Below are 18973 nucleotides of genomic sequence, written 5' to 3'. Positions count from 1 at the left end.
GGACTTAACATACAAATTTTTTTTTGCAATATTTTATCCTGCCAAATTAAAAAAATATATTATTGGCAGCCTGTTTGTTTGTTTTTATTTTTATTTCCAAATTCACTAACAAAAAGGTACATTAAATCCCTTTAAAAGGACAAGCGTACAGTTAAAAAATTACAAGCTTCAGTAAAAATACAGCGAGTGCCTACATCATATGAATCAACCAATATCAATATCCATTCCAGAAGGGAGGAGAGGGGGAAGAGAAAAATAGGTATAGGTCAGAAACGTGATTTTTTTCTGCAAAGCAATAACAATATTAAGCACTTTTTTCTACATACTTTTTCTACATGGTGTAGCAATCACCTTTTAATCCCCAAATACAAGTTTCTATACATTTTTTGAAATAAAAATTCAACACCCAAGGCAGAAAAAAATTTACTAAAACTCAAGACTTTACAGTTACAGTGACAAGAACAAATTTATAGACCCACCATTTAAATTTTACTGCAACATTTTCAAGGAAAAAAGAAAAGGCTTTTTTTTTCTGGTTTTTTGTTTTTTTGTTTTTTCTTTCTGGTTTTGTAAAATGCCCAAGCATTCTCCATTATTACAAATACTGGTCCACTTTTACAGTAATCAAGAAATTTTAATATATATAATATATACTAAAACCCCGTCACCAAAAGAAAACAATATACACATGGCCATCATGGCATTTTTTTTAAGAACCTATTAAGCAAACTTTGAAAAAAAAAAGATTGCTCAAACACACATACACACAATTTTTTTACCCTTGTATGTATTCAATACTGTAAACGTATTTTAAGACAGAGTGCACTAAATTTAACTTTTAAAAAAAATTCGCCATTGTTCCTGAATTGTTTTTTTTTTCATTCAATGATAACTCGTAATTTGTGTCATATGAGTTTTAATTCAGCAGTAAATCATTTCCATTCCATTTCCTAAGCAGCGTTGTCCTGAAAAAAAAAAAAGGCTGAGAATAATTCAGCTAATGGATGTCCGAAGTTGTGCTGGGTATGCATCTTCATTTGATTGGGTCTTATGGCATTTTCATGTCCACTATCTTCAACCAGTAATTTTTTTAAAGTAAATGTGGCTCTTTTTTTTCCCCTTAAAGAATGTACTTTTCTTGTTTTACTTTTTTAAAAGTCTTTTCATTTCACAAAAACGTTTTGCATTTGTCTCAAGAGACTCAGATAGGAAGATCAGTTTTCAAGGCACTCACGTCAAATTGAATGGCAGTAGAAAAACTGTCCAATAAATTATTTTTATTTTATTTTTCTTTATAGTGCCAGTATTGTGAATGCCATGCTTAGCAACACTGACACTTAATCTCAGCTGTTCCCTTACAGTTTAACCCACCTTTGGGCCAAGGAGAAGAATATGCTGTAATTTCTTGTTCAGAAGCCATTTTCTCTTAAACACAAACAAAAGTTTTAAAGTGCGGGTCAACATAATGAAAATGTCTAAGCTTAATTGTCCACTCTTCATTATTATTAGTCCTAATATGCTAAAAAATAAAACAACTGGAACACAGAGCAGCTGCATTTTTTTTCCTACAATGCTTTGCTCATATAGGGTCTGCTCCTGCTCCCAATTAAGTCAATGGGAAAACTCATTGACTTCAGTGGGAGCAGAATCAGCCCATCACATGCATAATGATTACTTTTTCCCCTTCCTCACAATAACATTGTTGTGCATTATATGAGATAATCCTGATATTTTCTACTCGCCATCCAAATACCTTATAAATTCTATTGGATTGAGAAACTACCAATCAGCCCTAGTTACAACTGCCTTAATTATAGTGATTCTAGTTGCAGTATACTACTGAGCTAAGTTGGTGGTTTGTACATATATCCCAAACTCGTTTAGGGTGTGTGTGTGTGTGTGTGTGTGTGTGTGTGTGTGTGTGTGTGTGTGTGTGTGTGTGTGTGTGTGTGTGTGTGAGAGAGAGAGAGAGAGAGAAACTAAAAGAATGGCATTTCATTCATCCAAGGGTGGAGAAGGATGCTACAATACCTTAAAAGAGCTTTTATTACATCTGTGAGGATTCTTTCGGTTATTTTAATTACTGAACCTGGAACATGTGACAAAATGGCGGCATCTCAGTACATATCATTAATAACACTAAGAAACTATCTGATAATAATCCACAATTAAGAATGCTATTGCTTTGTTCAATGTAGCTGCCTTCAGAAAATACCTGCACCCATGTCTTTTTAGTTGACATAACTTGAATGTTGAAGTCTACACAGAAAAGGCCTCTATCTTTAGCAACATTGTCAGTGTTACATACCAGATCCAATTCCAAAAGAAAGTGCTAATTTTAAAGATTGTTATCCGCTGTACAATTTTATTTTCCCTAATCTCCAAGGTTATTTTATAAAAAAGGAAGAAGAAGAAGAAGAAGAAGAAGAAGAAGAAGAATTCAGTTAAAATGTTGGCTTCTTCACAAGAAATTACACATGCTTAGCTTAAATTTCAACAAAGCAGCGGCCCCAAAATTATAATTTAAAAAGATATGCCTCTCCCCCTACAATGCAAGTAATCTCAGGCTACTACTGGGTAAAATTAAAAAGGGATACCCAACAAAATTTTAAAAGAAATTTAAACAGAAAGAATAAAAAAAAAGTACCTGCACATGCCAAAAAATTACAAAAACCCAATAAATACAGAAATTATTGCACAGTTAAAAGGCTCCACAATTTTACTGCCTTAATCAACCCTCAGGTTTAATAGAACTTTGTAGACACAGGTTATATTTAAGTGCCAAGGTCTGGCACCTACTATAGTTATGCTAAGTTATGTTTACAGAGGCAAGTTAGGTCAGCTTTTCTCAGTTGGCAATAGTTAAACTGTACAAATTAAATGTTACCTAGACCCCTGATTTAACCCAGTGGGGGTCTTAGCTTCTTTCTGCCTGCTCAATTTTGACGTCATTTGTCAGCAAATGTTCTCCATGCCACTTTTTCATGTGTTTCTCCAGGGTGCTGTAAACACTGAAGGGCATCTGGCAAATGTCGCAGCGGTAGACCTCCTTCCCTATCTGGCCATGCGTTTTCATATGACGTGTCAGCTTACTGCTCTGGGCACATGCATAGTTGCAGAGCTCGCATTTGTAAGGCCGCTCTCCAGTGTGGCTCCGGCGGTGCACCGTTAAGTTGCTGCAGTTCTTAAAGACCTTGCCACAGTACTCGCATGTATCGCTCCTCCGCCCTTCCTTTGAACTGGGTCGACCAGGACCAGGTCCACTGATGTGGGGAGTGCTGCCTCCGCTCGCTGTCCCACTGCGCCCTGAGAGACCCCCATCTAGCATGTCACCTGGTGGAGTGGAGAAACGCAGGCTTCCGTTCTCTGAAGAATGCTCAGAAGAAGTTGCAAAGGGGGATTGTCGGGAGTCTGTGAATCCTAGAAACGGATCCTTCATGAAGTGCCTTGATGCTGCATACCCTACCAGCCACTGGGAGTAAACATTTTCAGAAGGTATTATTGTTGCTGGTGGTAAGTCCAAATCTTTCTCTATTTTTATTCTTTTAGAAGAGTTGTTTAAACTGGGGCTCGTGATAGGTGTTGGCTTGCGAGGGAACAAGCCTGGGAAGGGCTCACCTGGGCCAAAGTTTCTTCCATTGACCGTCCCTTCCTCAGTGCGGTCAAGTTCTCCTGCCACTGAATCTTCATCGCCTGTGTCTCTCTGACAGAGGTCTCGAGGACACAGGTCTCGCTGATCAGAAGACCTTTTCATGAAGCTACTCCTCTTCTGTTTTTCAGCTAGCATGTCATTGTATTGCTGGATGGCACCGAGACTTACATTCTCTATAACTTTTCCAAGGACAAGGGATTTTTCATCTGGTAGCGATTTGGAACCGTTCTCTCGGTTGCGACTTAGCTCTGAGTCCATGCTGAAGCTTGACTCTGGCCTGCTTTCGTTTTCAAGCTCCTCTTCCTCCTCCTCTTCTTCTTCCTCTTCTTCATTGTCATGGCCCAGGGAGGGATCACTCTCATTCCTGAAATCTGTCTCACTGGATTTTAGTCCCTCTCCAGTGAGCTCACTTGTGCCTGGCTCAGGAGAACTTGTGGTGGAGAGTCCATCATCTGACCTGCCTGTCATGGAGCCAGCTTTGTGCATATGTGTTTTCATATGACGTTTTAGCTTGCTGGCCTGGGAGCAAGCATGATCACAGAGTTGACATTTGTAGGGCTTTTCTCCTGTATGACTGCGTCGGTGCACGATAAGATTACTCTGGAACTTGAATGTTTTCCCACAGAATTCACAGGACTTACTCTTCGCCTGAGGCTGCGGCGGCGTAGTGCTGCTTGGGGGCATTGGTGGCAATGGCGGAGTGCTCAAAAAGGGTGATTTAGGGCTAGGCTGGAAAGGATTCAGCAAGCGATGCATAGGGTTGGTACGATTCGGTGAGACTGGAGGAGGGGTAGAATTGTTTCCTGCCAGTTCTCGAAGCCTTCTGGAGAAATCCATCGCTGGGGACTCAATTGCCATGGGGTTTAAACGCATAACTCTGTCAAAGGCACTGGGATGCTGGGCAACTAACCCCATTTCTTCGGCACTAAGGCGATGTGGATCCAGATGATGACGAGGCGGTGGGCTGAACAGTGGAGGTGTGTTGGGGAGCCGACCCTCACCAAATCCGGGGTGATCACGTAGGATGGGGCCCGTCATCCGCAAAAGACTAAAAGGGTTGTTGTCTCCAAGGAAATTCATCAGCGGGGACTGTGCAACAGTCTCTGGTCCCAGAGGAGGAGGGATGGTGATGCGTGGAGTAAGGGAACTGTTTGAAGGGCTGGTTTCCAGGTAGATGCGGAATCCATGTGTGTTCTGGGCATGCTGAAGCAAGAACCAAGCGCTATTAAAAGGCTGCTTGCATGTTGTGCAAATATAGCTTGAAGGCTCATCTTTACCTAAAAAATAAAAAGAGAGAGAATACTCAAAAAATAATACAATGGAGAATATTTAAATACCATTGGCATGTACTTTATTTTGTTAACAAATTTAGTCCTTGGAATTTCTGAAAGGGAGATTTAATTGCAATTTATTAATTGATATAAAATGTTGCCCAGTGTATTTACTCATCCAACATGTTTATTCGCATACATGACACATACTTGCATTATGTGTAGTATGTCTTTATATACTATATCATACAAAACCTTATATAGGCATATTTTTGGAATATAGGGATCAAACTCGCTTCACACATTTATTCCATGTAAAAATACTTGTTTCAAGGGATTTAATGCTATGTATAAATCAAAAGAAAATGTGATGTAGTAGGTAGATCAGTTTTATGATACCTAAATAGGCTGTGGTATCACGTTCAGTCTTTAATTTTACATTTTTATATACTTTACTCAGCAGTCACCCCAGATCTTTGCTGCATTCATTTAAACATGCTTCAATCATGCTGTCCCCTAAATTTTTTAAGCAGTATGTGGATATTTATCTGCACAAGTCCCATTAAAGTCAACAGGAGCTTGGAAAACGTATCCCTGTATAAACCACTTTGACATTCTCTCTGCCAAAACACCAAGAAGCCACTCAAGTGAAATATCCAGTAATCAAAGCTGACAGCACAGTTGCAATTAACAGTAACAAATGTCAGGCAGTGCTTGAACTGGATCCCAAGAATTTCTGAGTCTGAGCCTGGCCTCCATCGCAGAAATAGTAACCAGAGCCAAAAACATGGCTTTCTATTTGCCTTTCTAGCCTCCTTTGAACAACTGTATAAGGTGGGAAACATTCCTTTAACCCTGATTCAGTTTACATAAAAGACAGGTGTGGACAAGCCTGCAGTACAGTCATAATTTTACTAGCTAAAATATTCCAGCCCTGGACACAATATAAACTTTTTACTATCTTCAAAAACGTGGTCTTTTCCCCTTTAGTGCTCCCGCAGCAGTTTAACACCTATAAATGCATAAATACATGTCAGCTTGAAAATCACACTTCAGGACTTTTTTTTTTAAAGTGTCTCTTTGAAAGTAGCTACCTTTTATGGAAAAACTAAAATTGAATTCTTGGATTTCTTTCTATGATGTAATATATTCTACGCAGTGATGGACCTAAACCAGAGCCCTGACCCCAAATGCCATACACGTTTTGAAGTTCAGAACTGGGACTGAGCATCCCGTCTTTCCCTCTGCATAATGAACTGAACCAAATCCCAGCTTGCAACAACTGTAAGAGTTTGGCTCTGGATCTAAATTTCTCAGCCCACTTCCAGCTGTAGGTATTAGGTTATGCAGAAGCCTGTTGCTCAACCATTATGCTTGAAAACAAAAGTGTTTATAGGTGAATTAACTGTACTATCAAAACTACCTTTTTAAAGCTAAGTGACTCACAGGCTATGTCTACACTGCAATAAAGCACTTGTGGATGGCCTGTGTCAGCTGATTCTGGCTGCGGGGCTATAAAATTGTAGTGTAGACATTCGGGCTCGGATTGGAACCCAGGCTCCGGGACCTTCCCCTATCATGTGGTCCCAGAGCCTGGGCTCCAGTCCAAGCCTGAACATCTACAATGCAATTTTATAGCCCCGCAGCCCAAATCCAGCAAGCCTTAGTTAACAGACATGGGCCGGCTGCAGGTGTTTAACTGCAGTTTAGACATGCCAATGGGGACCAAGAAAACTTATGCCAAAACACACCAAAAAAAAGGAGGGGGGGGCAGGGATAGCTCAGTGGTTTAAGCATTGACCTGCTAAACCCAGGGTTGTAAATTCAATCCTTGAGGGAGCCATTTAGGAATCTAGGGAAAAAATGTCTAGGGATTGGTCCTGCTTTGAGCAAGGGGGTTGGACTAGATGACCTCCTGAGGTCCCTTCCAACCCTGATATTCTATGATTCTATGAGAAGAATAACTGCCACTGACTGTATTCCACTGTTCTAAGCTTCCAGAAACGGCTCCTGACAAGGAAACCTTAGACAGAGAGAAGATGGGGGATATCTATCTACCCATCCAGCTTATCTGGCCTTATCATCACGGCATTCGAGTGCCTACAAAAAGGGAGAATAGAGAAAATTATATCTATTCTACCACCTTGACTCACCTAGATAGGCCTATTTTTAATATTCAGTAGAATATTTTGGGAGGAGTAGTTCCTTACACCACAAGTACTGCTACTGATTTTAATAGCCTATTCATGTGAGTCAAGGTGGTAGAATCAGCCCTTTTACAAAAAACTAATCTGGCGTGGAATGCACTTTTGTTTGATTGACGTGATCTTTTCCCACAGGTTCTTATTTTGCGCTCAGAGGGGAGATAATTAAGAGTAATATGCTAAACTTTTGTGATTAATCTGTAACAATAGCTATTGTAAATAAAAGAGCGGGGGCTATATTTTCCTTCTAACATGCATACATAACTCTTATTGACATTAATAAGAGCTGCATGCACACACCAAATGAAGCAGATACAGTATCCTTTAAAATCTACTTAGTGATGAGGCAGTTATAGAGTTTTATGTCAACTCTGAAGTCGAAGCAACATTAAATGCTCCCATTATTACTTCAACTATTTAAATTTCTGTTTCTTATAGAAATATGATGAAAATGTCTAGACTTAACTTTTCTTGAACAGCAACATATGTAGTATAAAAAGTGACAGAAATCACTGAAGCACACTGAAGTCTATAAGATATTCTGTCAAAAGCTTTTTTTAACAATATGTTTTACCTCAGCTCACCCTAGAATGGTTTTAATAAAGCCCTTTCTCAAGTGCGATCTAATAGCAAATGAAGTGCAGTGTCTTACAAGGTCATGTATCTTCCAAAGAAAGAGAGCTCTGCACCCTTCACCTCCATTTTATCCACTCTAATTAATCAATTTATTACCCACAGCTGTTCAATTCTTTCATTTTTAAAAGTCACACTATGCATGATATTTTATTCTATTTTTAATTTTGTGCACGCGTGCACACGCATGCATGCACACACACGTGTGTATGTGTTCTTATAAGCTTGCTCATCTAGTACAAGAACTGACAAAATCCAAACAAAACCAAAAAACCTCAGCTGCAGGTTAAAAAAAAAGTTTACTTCAGAAAAGGCACATATGTAAGAAAAGGAATTCCTGGGCAGGCTGAGGATCAAGGCTAATTTAAAACTGAAATGGCTGATTAAAAAAATTAGCCTCAAAATGGCAGCTGGCTAGGAGCTTGCTACTACATGTTATATGAAGCTCAGATGTTTTGTTTTGTTCTCCAAAACTTCACCTCTGTGAAATTCAAGTGAGGAAAGTTCCTTCTCACCAGCTCCTTTTTAGTTTTCTTTCAAACAGAGCAAATTAGTGTTTATTGCTGAGACAAGAATTATGAGATATCGGTCATAACAGAATCAGTATTCTCTCTTTTTGTTTTATTTAGTTTTTACGCCTCTAAACTCTTCTGTTCAGGAGACCCCTACACAATGGCAAAACTGACTGCAGGCTACCTGGCTACCAGGCCTCTGACAGCTTTTTCTTTTCTTTTTAATACTTTCACAACCCTCAAAGGCTCTCCCTAGATGCATCTTTTTAAAAAAATAAAATAAAATGTTCATTTCCATATTATCACTTCATGGTTATCTTGCCTAGAAGTTGCCCTGAGCAGTGTAGATGCTCACTTTTAAGTACAGAACAATGTCAAAAAGTCTTTGAAGATCCACTCCGAACATTTTTATAGTCTAAAACTTGCTAAATATTTTAAACATACCCAGGAACAGCCATGTATTTCTCAGAAGATTCCTATATTTAATAATGCAGTGCACCTACCCTGTAAAACTCTTTGTTATAAGGCTACTTTTGATATATGGCATAGTCTCTTGCCCATCTCACTGAAGTTAAATAACCCCTTTATAACAACTAGCTACAGTGGCTATGCCATGCCCTCTTTATCTCTTAAGTACATGCTTAGTTTTAAGCAACATGAGTAATCCCACTGAAGTCAATGAAACTTAAGTATATGTTTAACTGCTTCGCTGAATAGGCATGGGATTACATGTGTTTAAAATTAAGCATATGCTAGTTGCTTTATTGAATGGGGCCTGAATGAACACATTTCAAGAATGTAGGCATGACACTATCATCTTTAAGCAGACAACATTTCTGATGTAAATGGCTTCTGGGGGAGCAAAGGAGGGCTTGAGTTTATTTTATTATCCTTATTAATTGGTGGGTATTTATTTATGATGAGATGACCAGTCCTCATACTGTAATTTATATAGTGGGATGAGAACTCAGAGCATAGGATGGGCACCTACAGAAAGTAACATGACCGGGGACACATGTTTACAGATTCAGAGATACATAAATTTTAAGGCCAAAAGGGACTGCTATGATCATCCAGTCTGACCTCATGCATAAAGTAGGCCATGGAGTTCATTGCTTCCTGCATCTAGTCCAACAATTTATGGTAGAACTAGATCATATATTTTTAGAAGGACAGCCAATTTTGATTTAAAGACTCCAAGTGATGCAGAATCTACCAATTCCCTTGGTAGTTTGTTCCAAATGTTGATTATCCCCTCTATTAATTTTTTTTTATCTTATTTCCAGTTTGAACTTTGCTGAGTTCAATTTCCAGCCACTGGATCTTGTTATGCCTTTATCTGTTAGATTAAAGAGCTCTCTAGTATCATATATCCCTCCCCTGAGTAAGTAATTATAGACTGTGAATTTATTGAACACTTCTGTCTTTTCTGCATATAATAGCTAAAGGTTGTCTTTGCCAGAAATATTAACATTTGTTCCCTCCCTTGCTATGTGATTGATTAAGTTTCATTCAAAATGTCAAAACAATAACAAGACTTTTTTTTTCTTTTTAATAAATGGTACAAAACAAAGCTAAATTCAGCTTCCTTGCCCCCTGCCCACCCATAAAATTCTGGTTTTATGTTGGGCACCTAGCAGACAGGTAGGTGGAGTAAATTCCACCCATCCGAACTTCTGCTTAATGCTAGAGCAACTAGATTTTGTAAGTCAGCTGCTCCAATGCATATGTATAATCATGGAGCTCCCAGCAGGCGCTCTGCAGGCCTATTTGTGACCAATGCACAACTTGGTTTTGTGATGCAGAGGCCCTCCCCAAGCAATCAGTTCACACCCTCCCTATGTAGGCTCAACCTTGAGTCCTCAGCAGCAGAGGTGAATTTCCTCCTAAACACTTCAAGATATTCGGTGTCATATTGAACAATAATCATAGTGTGATCAGAACTTAAGGGAATTCATTGTTTTCTGTTTGGGCTACCGAGACATTCTCTGCCTTATGAACTCAGCAGGACTGAATAATTTCATTAGCTGTAACAAGAGAATAAACTCCCCCCTTTAATTAGACATGCATGACCCTCACTAGGACTGTGGCATACACAAAGTTGGGTCCATATAACTACTGCCATTCTTTACCTCTAGCAATACATTCTAGGTAATGTTTCTGGTATGCTTTAGAAAGTTATGACAGCAGCAGTAAAAACATAAGGAATTTTAATGCTGCTTTAGTGCAGCTTTAGAAGTTCAGGAAAAGTAGAAACTTGCAAGCTTTAGAGAAAGGACCCCATTAACACTCAGGAACAGACATGTCTCCGGTTCCTACAATCATTCCAACAGTTTTACTCTTGCCTTCTGCCACTTGATTTTTTAATGAGCATTTAAATAATTACTCCTTCTTATTATGCTAGTTACTCTAATACTACCTATAAAGGTAGCGTTGATGCTCAATAAAAACATACCTTTAATTGAATTATTAAATTAAAATGCCATAATTGAAACCACTGGTTTAACAAGTCTCCTCATAAGACCAGCTGACATTAAAGAAAAGGACATTAAACACTAAAAAGATTTAGAGTTCCATGGTGAACAAGATCTATGAGTACATAACATTTGACAGCATATCAAGGCTGGGACCAAATCCTTCCTAGCAATCCACAGTGGGAATCTCTGTTGAATCGCCCACATGCTAGCTCTACGGAGCATTCCAAAGAGATCTATGATATGGATCCAATAGCACAATTTTGCCCCAGTGTCTTTTCTCCCAGAAATGGTTTCACAAACTGTGCCATTAATTGAGCTCTCCAAAGCAAGCTAGAATATTAATCTACTAACTTCTTTGACCTTATCACCATAATATGTGAGCACCTCACAAACATTAATGAATTTCTTCCCACAATATCCCTGTGAGGTAGGGAAATATTTTAATCTCTGTTTTACAGAAGGGCAACTGAGGTACTGGGAGGTCTTTTCAACGTCCGAGATGTGGTATGTGGGAAAGCCAAGATCTGGACCTAGATCTCCAATTCCAAAGCACCGCCAACCCAGTGCTTTAACCTGAACCCCAAACGAAGACTGAACCATTGACTTTTACACTTCTTTAATAATAGCTCAGTTTGAGGCCAGTGAAAGCTGATGAAATGACATAACCCCTAAATCTTCGGTCCATCCAAAGACTACTAGTAGAGTGCATACTTCCCTACATAACCCAGGCAATGTCAGACTTGTTCTGAAGGGATGGCTCATTGGGTGTTACTAGACAATAGTCTTCACGTCCATTCAAATCTTGCAATGACTATTGAGCACTGATGTGTCCTGTGAAAATGACACTTGTCTATTGAAAACAGGACTAAGACTACCAATGCATTTCACACAGACCACAAATCAGCCATCAGATGGCAAAAAAATGTTGGCCTCTTTTGACTTAGGTAGAATGTCTCCAGACCTCATTATTACTTTCCTGAACCACTCAGTTCCCAACTCAGATAAATATTCATTCCTCTCCTGACTGCTGACTAACCTACCTGCTTTGCTAAAATCCACCTCAGAGCACATCAGATTTAGCATTCTCCTGAGATCTTGGATTAAGAGGAGGAGGACATGGATTCTGGGATGTCGCTGTCATAGTGTAGCCTCAACACCTGGGGAGGTGGGGGCTTGAAGAGATTACACTGGCTGGCCTCAATAAGGCAAGGAGTGCCTGACAGACCACTCATCCCACTGCACATCGGGATTTAAACAGGTGCCTGCTGGAAGGTCAGAGAGAAGGAATTGAAGGTAAAGGAGAAAGAGAGCAGGAATGAGTGTCCAAGGAGCGTGCTGGAATCTGGGGAGGGGAAATTTTTGAATGAGGTCAGGTGAAGGGAAGAATTGGGGATGGAGAAGGTGGGAGGGGAAATAATGGGAATGGGAGCAGAAAGAGGGCAAGGGCAGTTTGCTCTCCATCTCCATCCATCACAGTCTCTTTACTTCAGCTTCACTCCACACTTATCCTCCAACCTTCTCTATCCTCGTCCTGTCCTCACCTCCCTTCCCTTCTATATTCCCTCTCCCTTCACTTTTCTTTATCTTTCCATTAGTTTCTACTGCCCTACTTAAATCCCTCCCCCTAAAAAAAATGGAACTAACATGACATTTGCTGCTATGACATTGTTCACTCTGCTTGTGCATATTATACTCCTTTTTCCCATCCAGCATCTGTCTTGCCTCGTTTACTACTCTATAGAGCACCGAGCACAATGGGGCCCCATTATTTGGTTGGTCCTTAGGCACTGCCCTAATAAACATGATTAATAATAATAATTGCTCTGCCGTGATTGGAAAGGCTTCAGATAAGCTTTCATACTGAGTATTCTCCAACTCTGTTAAGGAGCCCTTCTCCAACACGGCCTTTAATTAATAACAAAATACTCAGAAGAGAATTTGTTTCTCCCAGGCGGACAATTTATAATAGCACTAACTGATTTCATTATTTCTTGCTCCAATATACTAATATTTTTATGTATAGCCAAATCTTTGCCACACTGAAGCCAGTGGCAAAATATTGTCTTCAGCAGGGTTAAGAGCTGGTCCACAAATAGGGATGCTCACTGAAGTCTACTGGAGTTCTCCACTGATTTCAGAAGGCATTGGGTCAGGCCCACACTGAGCAAATATTCAGCGATACACCAAAGCATCAGTATTGTAATCAATAATAAACATTATTTTCTTGCTAAATAAACTTTTACCCAACCCAGGGAAAAACAAAAAGACCAATTGCCAATCATGCACCTTAGCTGTCATTTTGGGCCAAGTTATCCTCACATATGCATGTGCATCTCCTGCTGAAGTCAATAGGAACACAGTGCATGAATCCTAGAGAGAACTAGTGATGTAAAGCTTATTATACACTAGCACGCACTGAGCCAGTATCCACTTTTGATTGCAGGGATATAAACCCAAAGTAATTCTATTTACCGCCATCAAAGAGGCTAAGTTACACCGGCAGAACACAGATGAGAATCTGGCCCAGAGTGAACAAATGAACAGTGTTGTTGATTTTGTTCATTTAACGTTTTTCCCCAAAAATTGTTGAATGTTTGATGAAATTTAACACTTGTAAAAAAAATCAGTGGCTAACAGCTCAGTCTAGTTTGTAATATGGGTTGGTGCATGTTGTTTCTTGGTAGATGTAGACTCTGCTAGAGACAGGGCTGCATGTCCAACAACTCATTTTCAGTTGCGCCCTAATCAAACTTCAGGCTTGCACATCCAGGGGCCAATACAGTAAGCTGTTAGCTGTACATTTCAGCTTAATTTTTATCACAGCACATTACAGCAGTGTTGTACATCCAGATCTCCAATTTCAAAAGTCACCTGTGATTTTGGGAGCCTCAGTTTCTGGGTGCATACCTTGGAGGGGCCTGAGGTTCACAGAAAGTGGATGCTCAGCACTTTTAAGAGTAAGAAACACTTTCCCCCTCCTATGTAGTGGAAAAAAAGAAAACATGCATAGCAAAAATTGGACCTCATAATACAATGTTCCCTGAATGGAAATCACTGCATAAAATAGAAGAGGAGAGCACATTAGTCATCTCTGGACACATTCTTCTAATTGGTGTTAAACTCTAAAATACAAAGCAATTTATAAAAGAGAGAAAGGGAGAGGTGCGAAAGGTAAGGAAAGGACAGGAAAATCAATATTGAGAGATCAATAGTGAATGAGCTAACTTTTAAATTAGCCCTTTGTGATAGAACAGTTTCAACTGACTCCATATACACAGCATCTAAATAGATCTGCTTCTTTTAGGTAGGTTCTATGAACCTTGTACACTAGTTAGCAGAGAGTGGATGGATGGATGCATTAGAAACATGGCCTATAAAATAGTGAATATCATCAGTACCTTAATATTGGGTGGAAAAATGTACCCATAAGTGAGATGAAAAGGCTATTGGACGTATCTATGGTATGGTGGTTTATATATAGGATCCCATTTATAGCATTCATGAAAAACCACTGTACTTCTCAAGGACATTTTTAGGGCTTTTCTTTGCATAAGGCATTCAAATACATTTGAAATAATGTCAGTCTTTTCTACAACATATGAAATATGCCAGCAGCTTTCCTTTAAATCTGTTTCCTATACAGTAGCTTTGTTGGAAAACTGGCAAGAGCTTTTTTCTTTTTTGCCCAGCAGACTTTTCTGAGGTGCCATTTTCTGATCTTTCAGGCAGCAAGTGTAGGCCAGAAACCTGAACAGGAACTTGAAGGGAGACATAAAGGAAATTGTCCATGTCATTTAATGGAAAAATAAAGAGTAAATTAAGAGACAATAAAATAAGCCAAAGGGTGAAAACAAATTTTACATTTTTTTTCTTTCAGTGCTTGTGTCTGTTTTATTGCAACTATCTCTTTAGGGTATTAAGTATCTATTCATAGCTAGTAAATGAAATAGCACTTTTGTTTTAATTCATTACTTCTTTAACAAATGCTAACTCCCATCTCTGCTTCTTTAAATCCACAAAATTTCCATGTTCAATCCTAAGAAGTATTATAAGGGCTGTAAATCTTGTTTTAATGGAATGTACATTTAGCTATGAGGAGATAATTGACGTTATGGAGAGCCTAGATGCTGAATTATATAGGTTATCTAATACAAAGGGGACTCATTATTGAAGCACTACAAACAAGTAGTAATATATGTATATTGTTCTGAGTGGCGTTATAGCAAAAGTGTTCAGGTCTACAGGGATTTATAAAACACAAGAAAACAGCAGACATGCACTTGTAAATTTGTCTCATTTGTCTCTGAAGTTAAAGGTTATTCCCTTGATCTGAATTTGTAATAAAAACATGCTAGACTAAGGTTTGTAGAGAATGTTTGAATATGTAAATTGTGTATAATGATAGGCAATTATAGGGTAAAAACTGGACCTTATGAATGTTACAGAATTGCATGAAGCATCAAAGTATTTTCCTTCAGATGAAATATTTATCTTTTGTGCATGCTATAAGCACTTTTTCAAAGGTATTCAGCAACCTATTTGAGTGGAGAGTTAACAAAAATCAAACCAGTACAACAGACTAAGACCGTGGGCTTAAGCACAGGAGAAACCTTGGCTTTTACAAAATATACATAATAAATCTCTTGAACTAATGGTTCCGGAGATGTATCCTCAAGGACAAGTTCCACTGATTTTCACTCATTTAGATGAAAGCTGGTCAGATGTTTCTGGATATTTTTTTTTTTAAAGAGGATGTGGGGGGGGGTAAGAATTTGAATTTCCTTGGACTGACTGAACTAAGTCCCATTTTTTTTTAGTTGATGGCTGTACTCTTAAAAATAAAAAGGGATGATGCATCAAGATAAGAAGGAGTAAAGCAGAGAGATGATACTGCGGTTTATGCTGCTGAAAATAAGGTTTTCTCCTTCTCCGAGCATGACAGTCTGTTCAGGTTAACCAACTGCAGTGTTAGAATAACTCCAGCCGACTTGTCACAGAGTACAAAAGTCATCAGCAACTGAATGTTCTTTTCTGCACCGCAATTAAGACGAATCAATACGACGTGCCACAAATGGTATTTTACTCTCAATAAGAACTCGGGCTGAGTTTATTCAGAATATTTTAGCGCTTCCCCAGGGGATTTTGGTCCGACGCAGATGGCAAATAAAGTACTCAGCCTAGGGCTAGAGCACATTATGCTAATTCTAATGTCAGATGTACTTTAATATACAGCTCTATTTAATCACCCCATTATTTCACATTTCCATATGAAAAACCTGCGGCACTTCTGCAGAGCTTTCACTGTGTGACAATGCCAGCTTCCTTCAACTAGCTCACTGCAAAATAGAAAAGAAGACTGGTCATTCTCGCCAGTCAAAATGTTACAGTTTCAAAGTTTCAGTATTCCTGAATTTAAAGTGGATCTTCTAGTGTGATTAGCAAGCCACTCTGTTAGGATGCTGATATATGCAAAATGCTAAGGAGGTGTTTTTTTTTTTTAAAAATGAGACTAGTCCTCCCTCTAATCCCCCACACGTGCGTGTTTTACACCCCCCAAATCCACTTGGAAAAAAAATAAATCTGTCGTGCACCAATATTCACAATGTTGTCACCAACAAAAACGCTAACATTCTTGAATTCAAAGCTTCAGTTATTTAAATGAATTGACATGACTGGCACAGCTGCCAACCTACAGATGTCTCTGAATAAAACCCTCCTCGTGTATTGGTAATTTTTACTATATCACACTGCTCTGACTGGAATTAGAAACAACACACCTTCAGCCCAGATCACAGGCCAAATTCTCTTCTAAATTTACCCCAATGCAACCCTACTGACTTAACCGGGAGTGCACCAGGACAGAGCCGTAACCCGGGCAGGGTGAGCAGGAAAGCCACCAAGGGCGTAAAGCCACATGAGACAGAAAAAATGTGGTGGAAAAAGGATGGAAAAAAACAGAAGGGGACACAAATATGCTTGCTCCTGAAGGTCAAATAGTTAAATGAAATCTTTGCTTTTATATTGGAAAGGATTAGTGCACACCCTTCTCTAGTCAGTGATTTTTTTCATAATAATATATGGACTAGTTGTGTAGCAGTGGAAAGTGATACTGGGAATTGTGCCCACAAATTCCCATTCCTCAGTCCTTCCTCTTTACCTCAGCAAACCTACTGGAGCCCTCTCCATGAATGATACTTAACTCAGGTTTTCAATACAGAAGGGGTACAAGTGAAATGAGTTCTATGGTCTCAACTGTCTATATCACCAAACCATCCCCCAGGGTTAGAAGAACTGGGGCTCTGTACAAAAAGGAGGCCCAGTTCAGGAAGGTCAGAAAGGGGATCCAGGTCAGAACTGAATCACATTGATGTGCTGTCTGTCAGCTTCCCACTATTGTGATACACCCACCCAAACACTTGGGGGGGGGCTCTGTTTTTTTTCTTCTCTTCTACAACCATCCAATCTACATGCCTTCAAAATTGTTCAGCAATGCATGCACAAGCCAGCACCTGGGGCCAGACCTCACCTGGTTCCACTGTTATGAGTCAAGGTTTAAAGATGCAGAACACTATTGCTGTGACTGGAGATGGCATATGTCACACAAATTAAATGTTCTAATTTGAACACAGTGGGTAGCAATCCTTATATTCATGGTTGGAACGATGACTTTTTAATCTTCATTTTTCTCACTGTGAACACGGTTGCAATACTCCCAAAGGGGCCGGGGGGAGGGATGATGAAAAGCACAAGGAACTAGAAGGGCCTCCTTAGCCTCTTCTATTATACTTTCAAGCATGTGAGGTCTGATCCTGCAGTCTATACCATGTCCATTCACTCCAGAGGAAGTTTTGCCCAAGTAAGTATTTCAGGATCGAGCTGTCTAGTGGTAGAAAGTTTATTTTGTGAGCTTTGCCAGGGAAACTTTGATAAATTAATGTTTGTTAAGAATAAAAATACTACCCTAAATTCAATTAGTTAATTTCAAAGGGCCAAAAAAATTGTTTATTTTTATGGGCCTGATCCACTGTCCACTGAAGTCAATGAGAGTCTTTCCATTGATTCAATGGGCTTTGGATCAGGCTTCTTGCTTATTGGGATTTGCTATTCTCAGGCCATCATTTTCAGTGCAGGGATAAATCTGACCTACTGCATGGCAGTTAGTTAAGAATACAGGAGCTAGTTCATCCCAGCAAAAAGCCCAAAGACATCAGTTGACATTACACTAAGGGTTAATTTGGATCATCTCTGTTAAGTACTTTTTGTTTCTTTGGTAAATGCACATGTTAAAAACAGGAAATGCACTAGCTGAATATCAGTCCCTGACAAATTTTGCTTTTCTTTTTTTTTTTTTTCTTAACTACACTATAATGGGGGGAAAGGGGGATGAAATTAGAAAAAGTGCTCTCTAGGCTCTCTTATTTCTTTTGCCCAATTTAGATAAATTGACTCTACTTTTAAGTGCCATTATTAAGACTTCTTTGCAGGAACTGTATGTAGCTGAGGCTAGCAAAACAGTTTGAAAAAAAACACATACATTATTTATTCTTGGCAATAAACAAACTTGCGGAATCCCAGTCAATTTCCATCATTATGGAAATTATTTGAATGCCAGAATGCCTATGGTCGCATCTTATAGTAAAGTTGCTCCGATAAGATTCTAAGTCCTCTAAAGGCAAAAAAGCCCAGGCTGAATGAACAGAGAAGCAGAATGAGTAGAAACATGAGAAGTATAAATATTAAGGGGAAAATGCTATAAAATACTACAAACTACAAAAAGATTCAGCCACAGAGGCAGGGATTTTGGGGGTTGCTCTAGATCAAGCAGTTTAGATGTTATCTCTGTGAGCGTAGCTGCAAAAGATTAATAGACTAATATATTTCCTGAAGTGCAAAGATAAAAAATACAATTTCTGCTCCTTAAAACTGCTGTTTTATGCTGTTACAACACTGCAGAAAAAATGCCCATTCAAGCTTAAAAACACCCTCCAAATCCTAAAAACATCATATTTTATTTCTATACAATCCAGATTGATCACCTAAGAGAATCACAGTTAAAGAATGCTAAGTATCCCAAACCCTCTGAGAATGTGCTGCCTAAAAATATTTTTAGAACAATCACTGTAGTAATTCTTCTTAGTTGTAGAAACACTCCAAATCAGAAAGTCAATTTTTCCTCTATTTGCAGAAGTGCGCTGGTTTTCACTGGAAAGGCGCCTGTGTTTTG

General features: G+C 39.0%; 1 protein-coding gene across 6 annotated transcripts in view; it reads right to left on the bottom strand.

Annotated features, from left to right (window-relative positions):
• Window positions 1–826: 826 nt before the first annotated feature.
• The window catches only part of BCL11B (BAF chromatin remodeling complex subunit BCL11B), a 105732-nt gene continuing 87585 nt past the window's right edge, over window positions 827–18973 (bottom strand). For all 6 annotated transcript variants that reach the window (XM_030558788.1, XM_030558793.1, XM_030558789.1 and 3 more), the window contains one exon: window positions 827–4929. In XM_030558788.1, the coding sequence (XP_030414648.1) occupies window positions 2918–4929 (2012 nt within the window). In that variant the 3' untranslated portion in view covers window positions 827–2917. The remainder of the gene's footprint in view (window positions 4930–18973) is intronic.

The sequence above is a fragment of the Gopherus evgoodei genome, chromosome 4 (assembly GCF_007399415.2).
Source record: "Gopherus evgoodei ecotype Sinaloan lineage chromosome 4, rGopEvg1_v1.p, whole genome shotgun sequence".
NCBI lineage: Eukaryota > Metazoa > Chordata > Testudines > Testudinidae > Gopherus > Gopherus evgoodei.
This window is presented reverse-complemented; position numbering and strand designations above follow the sequence as displayed.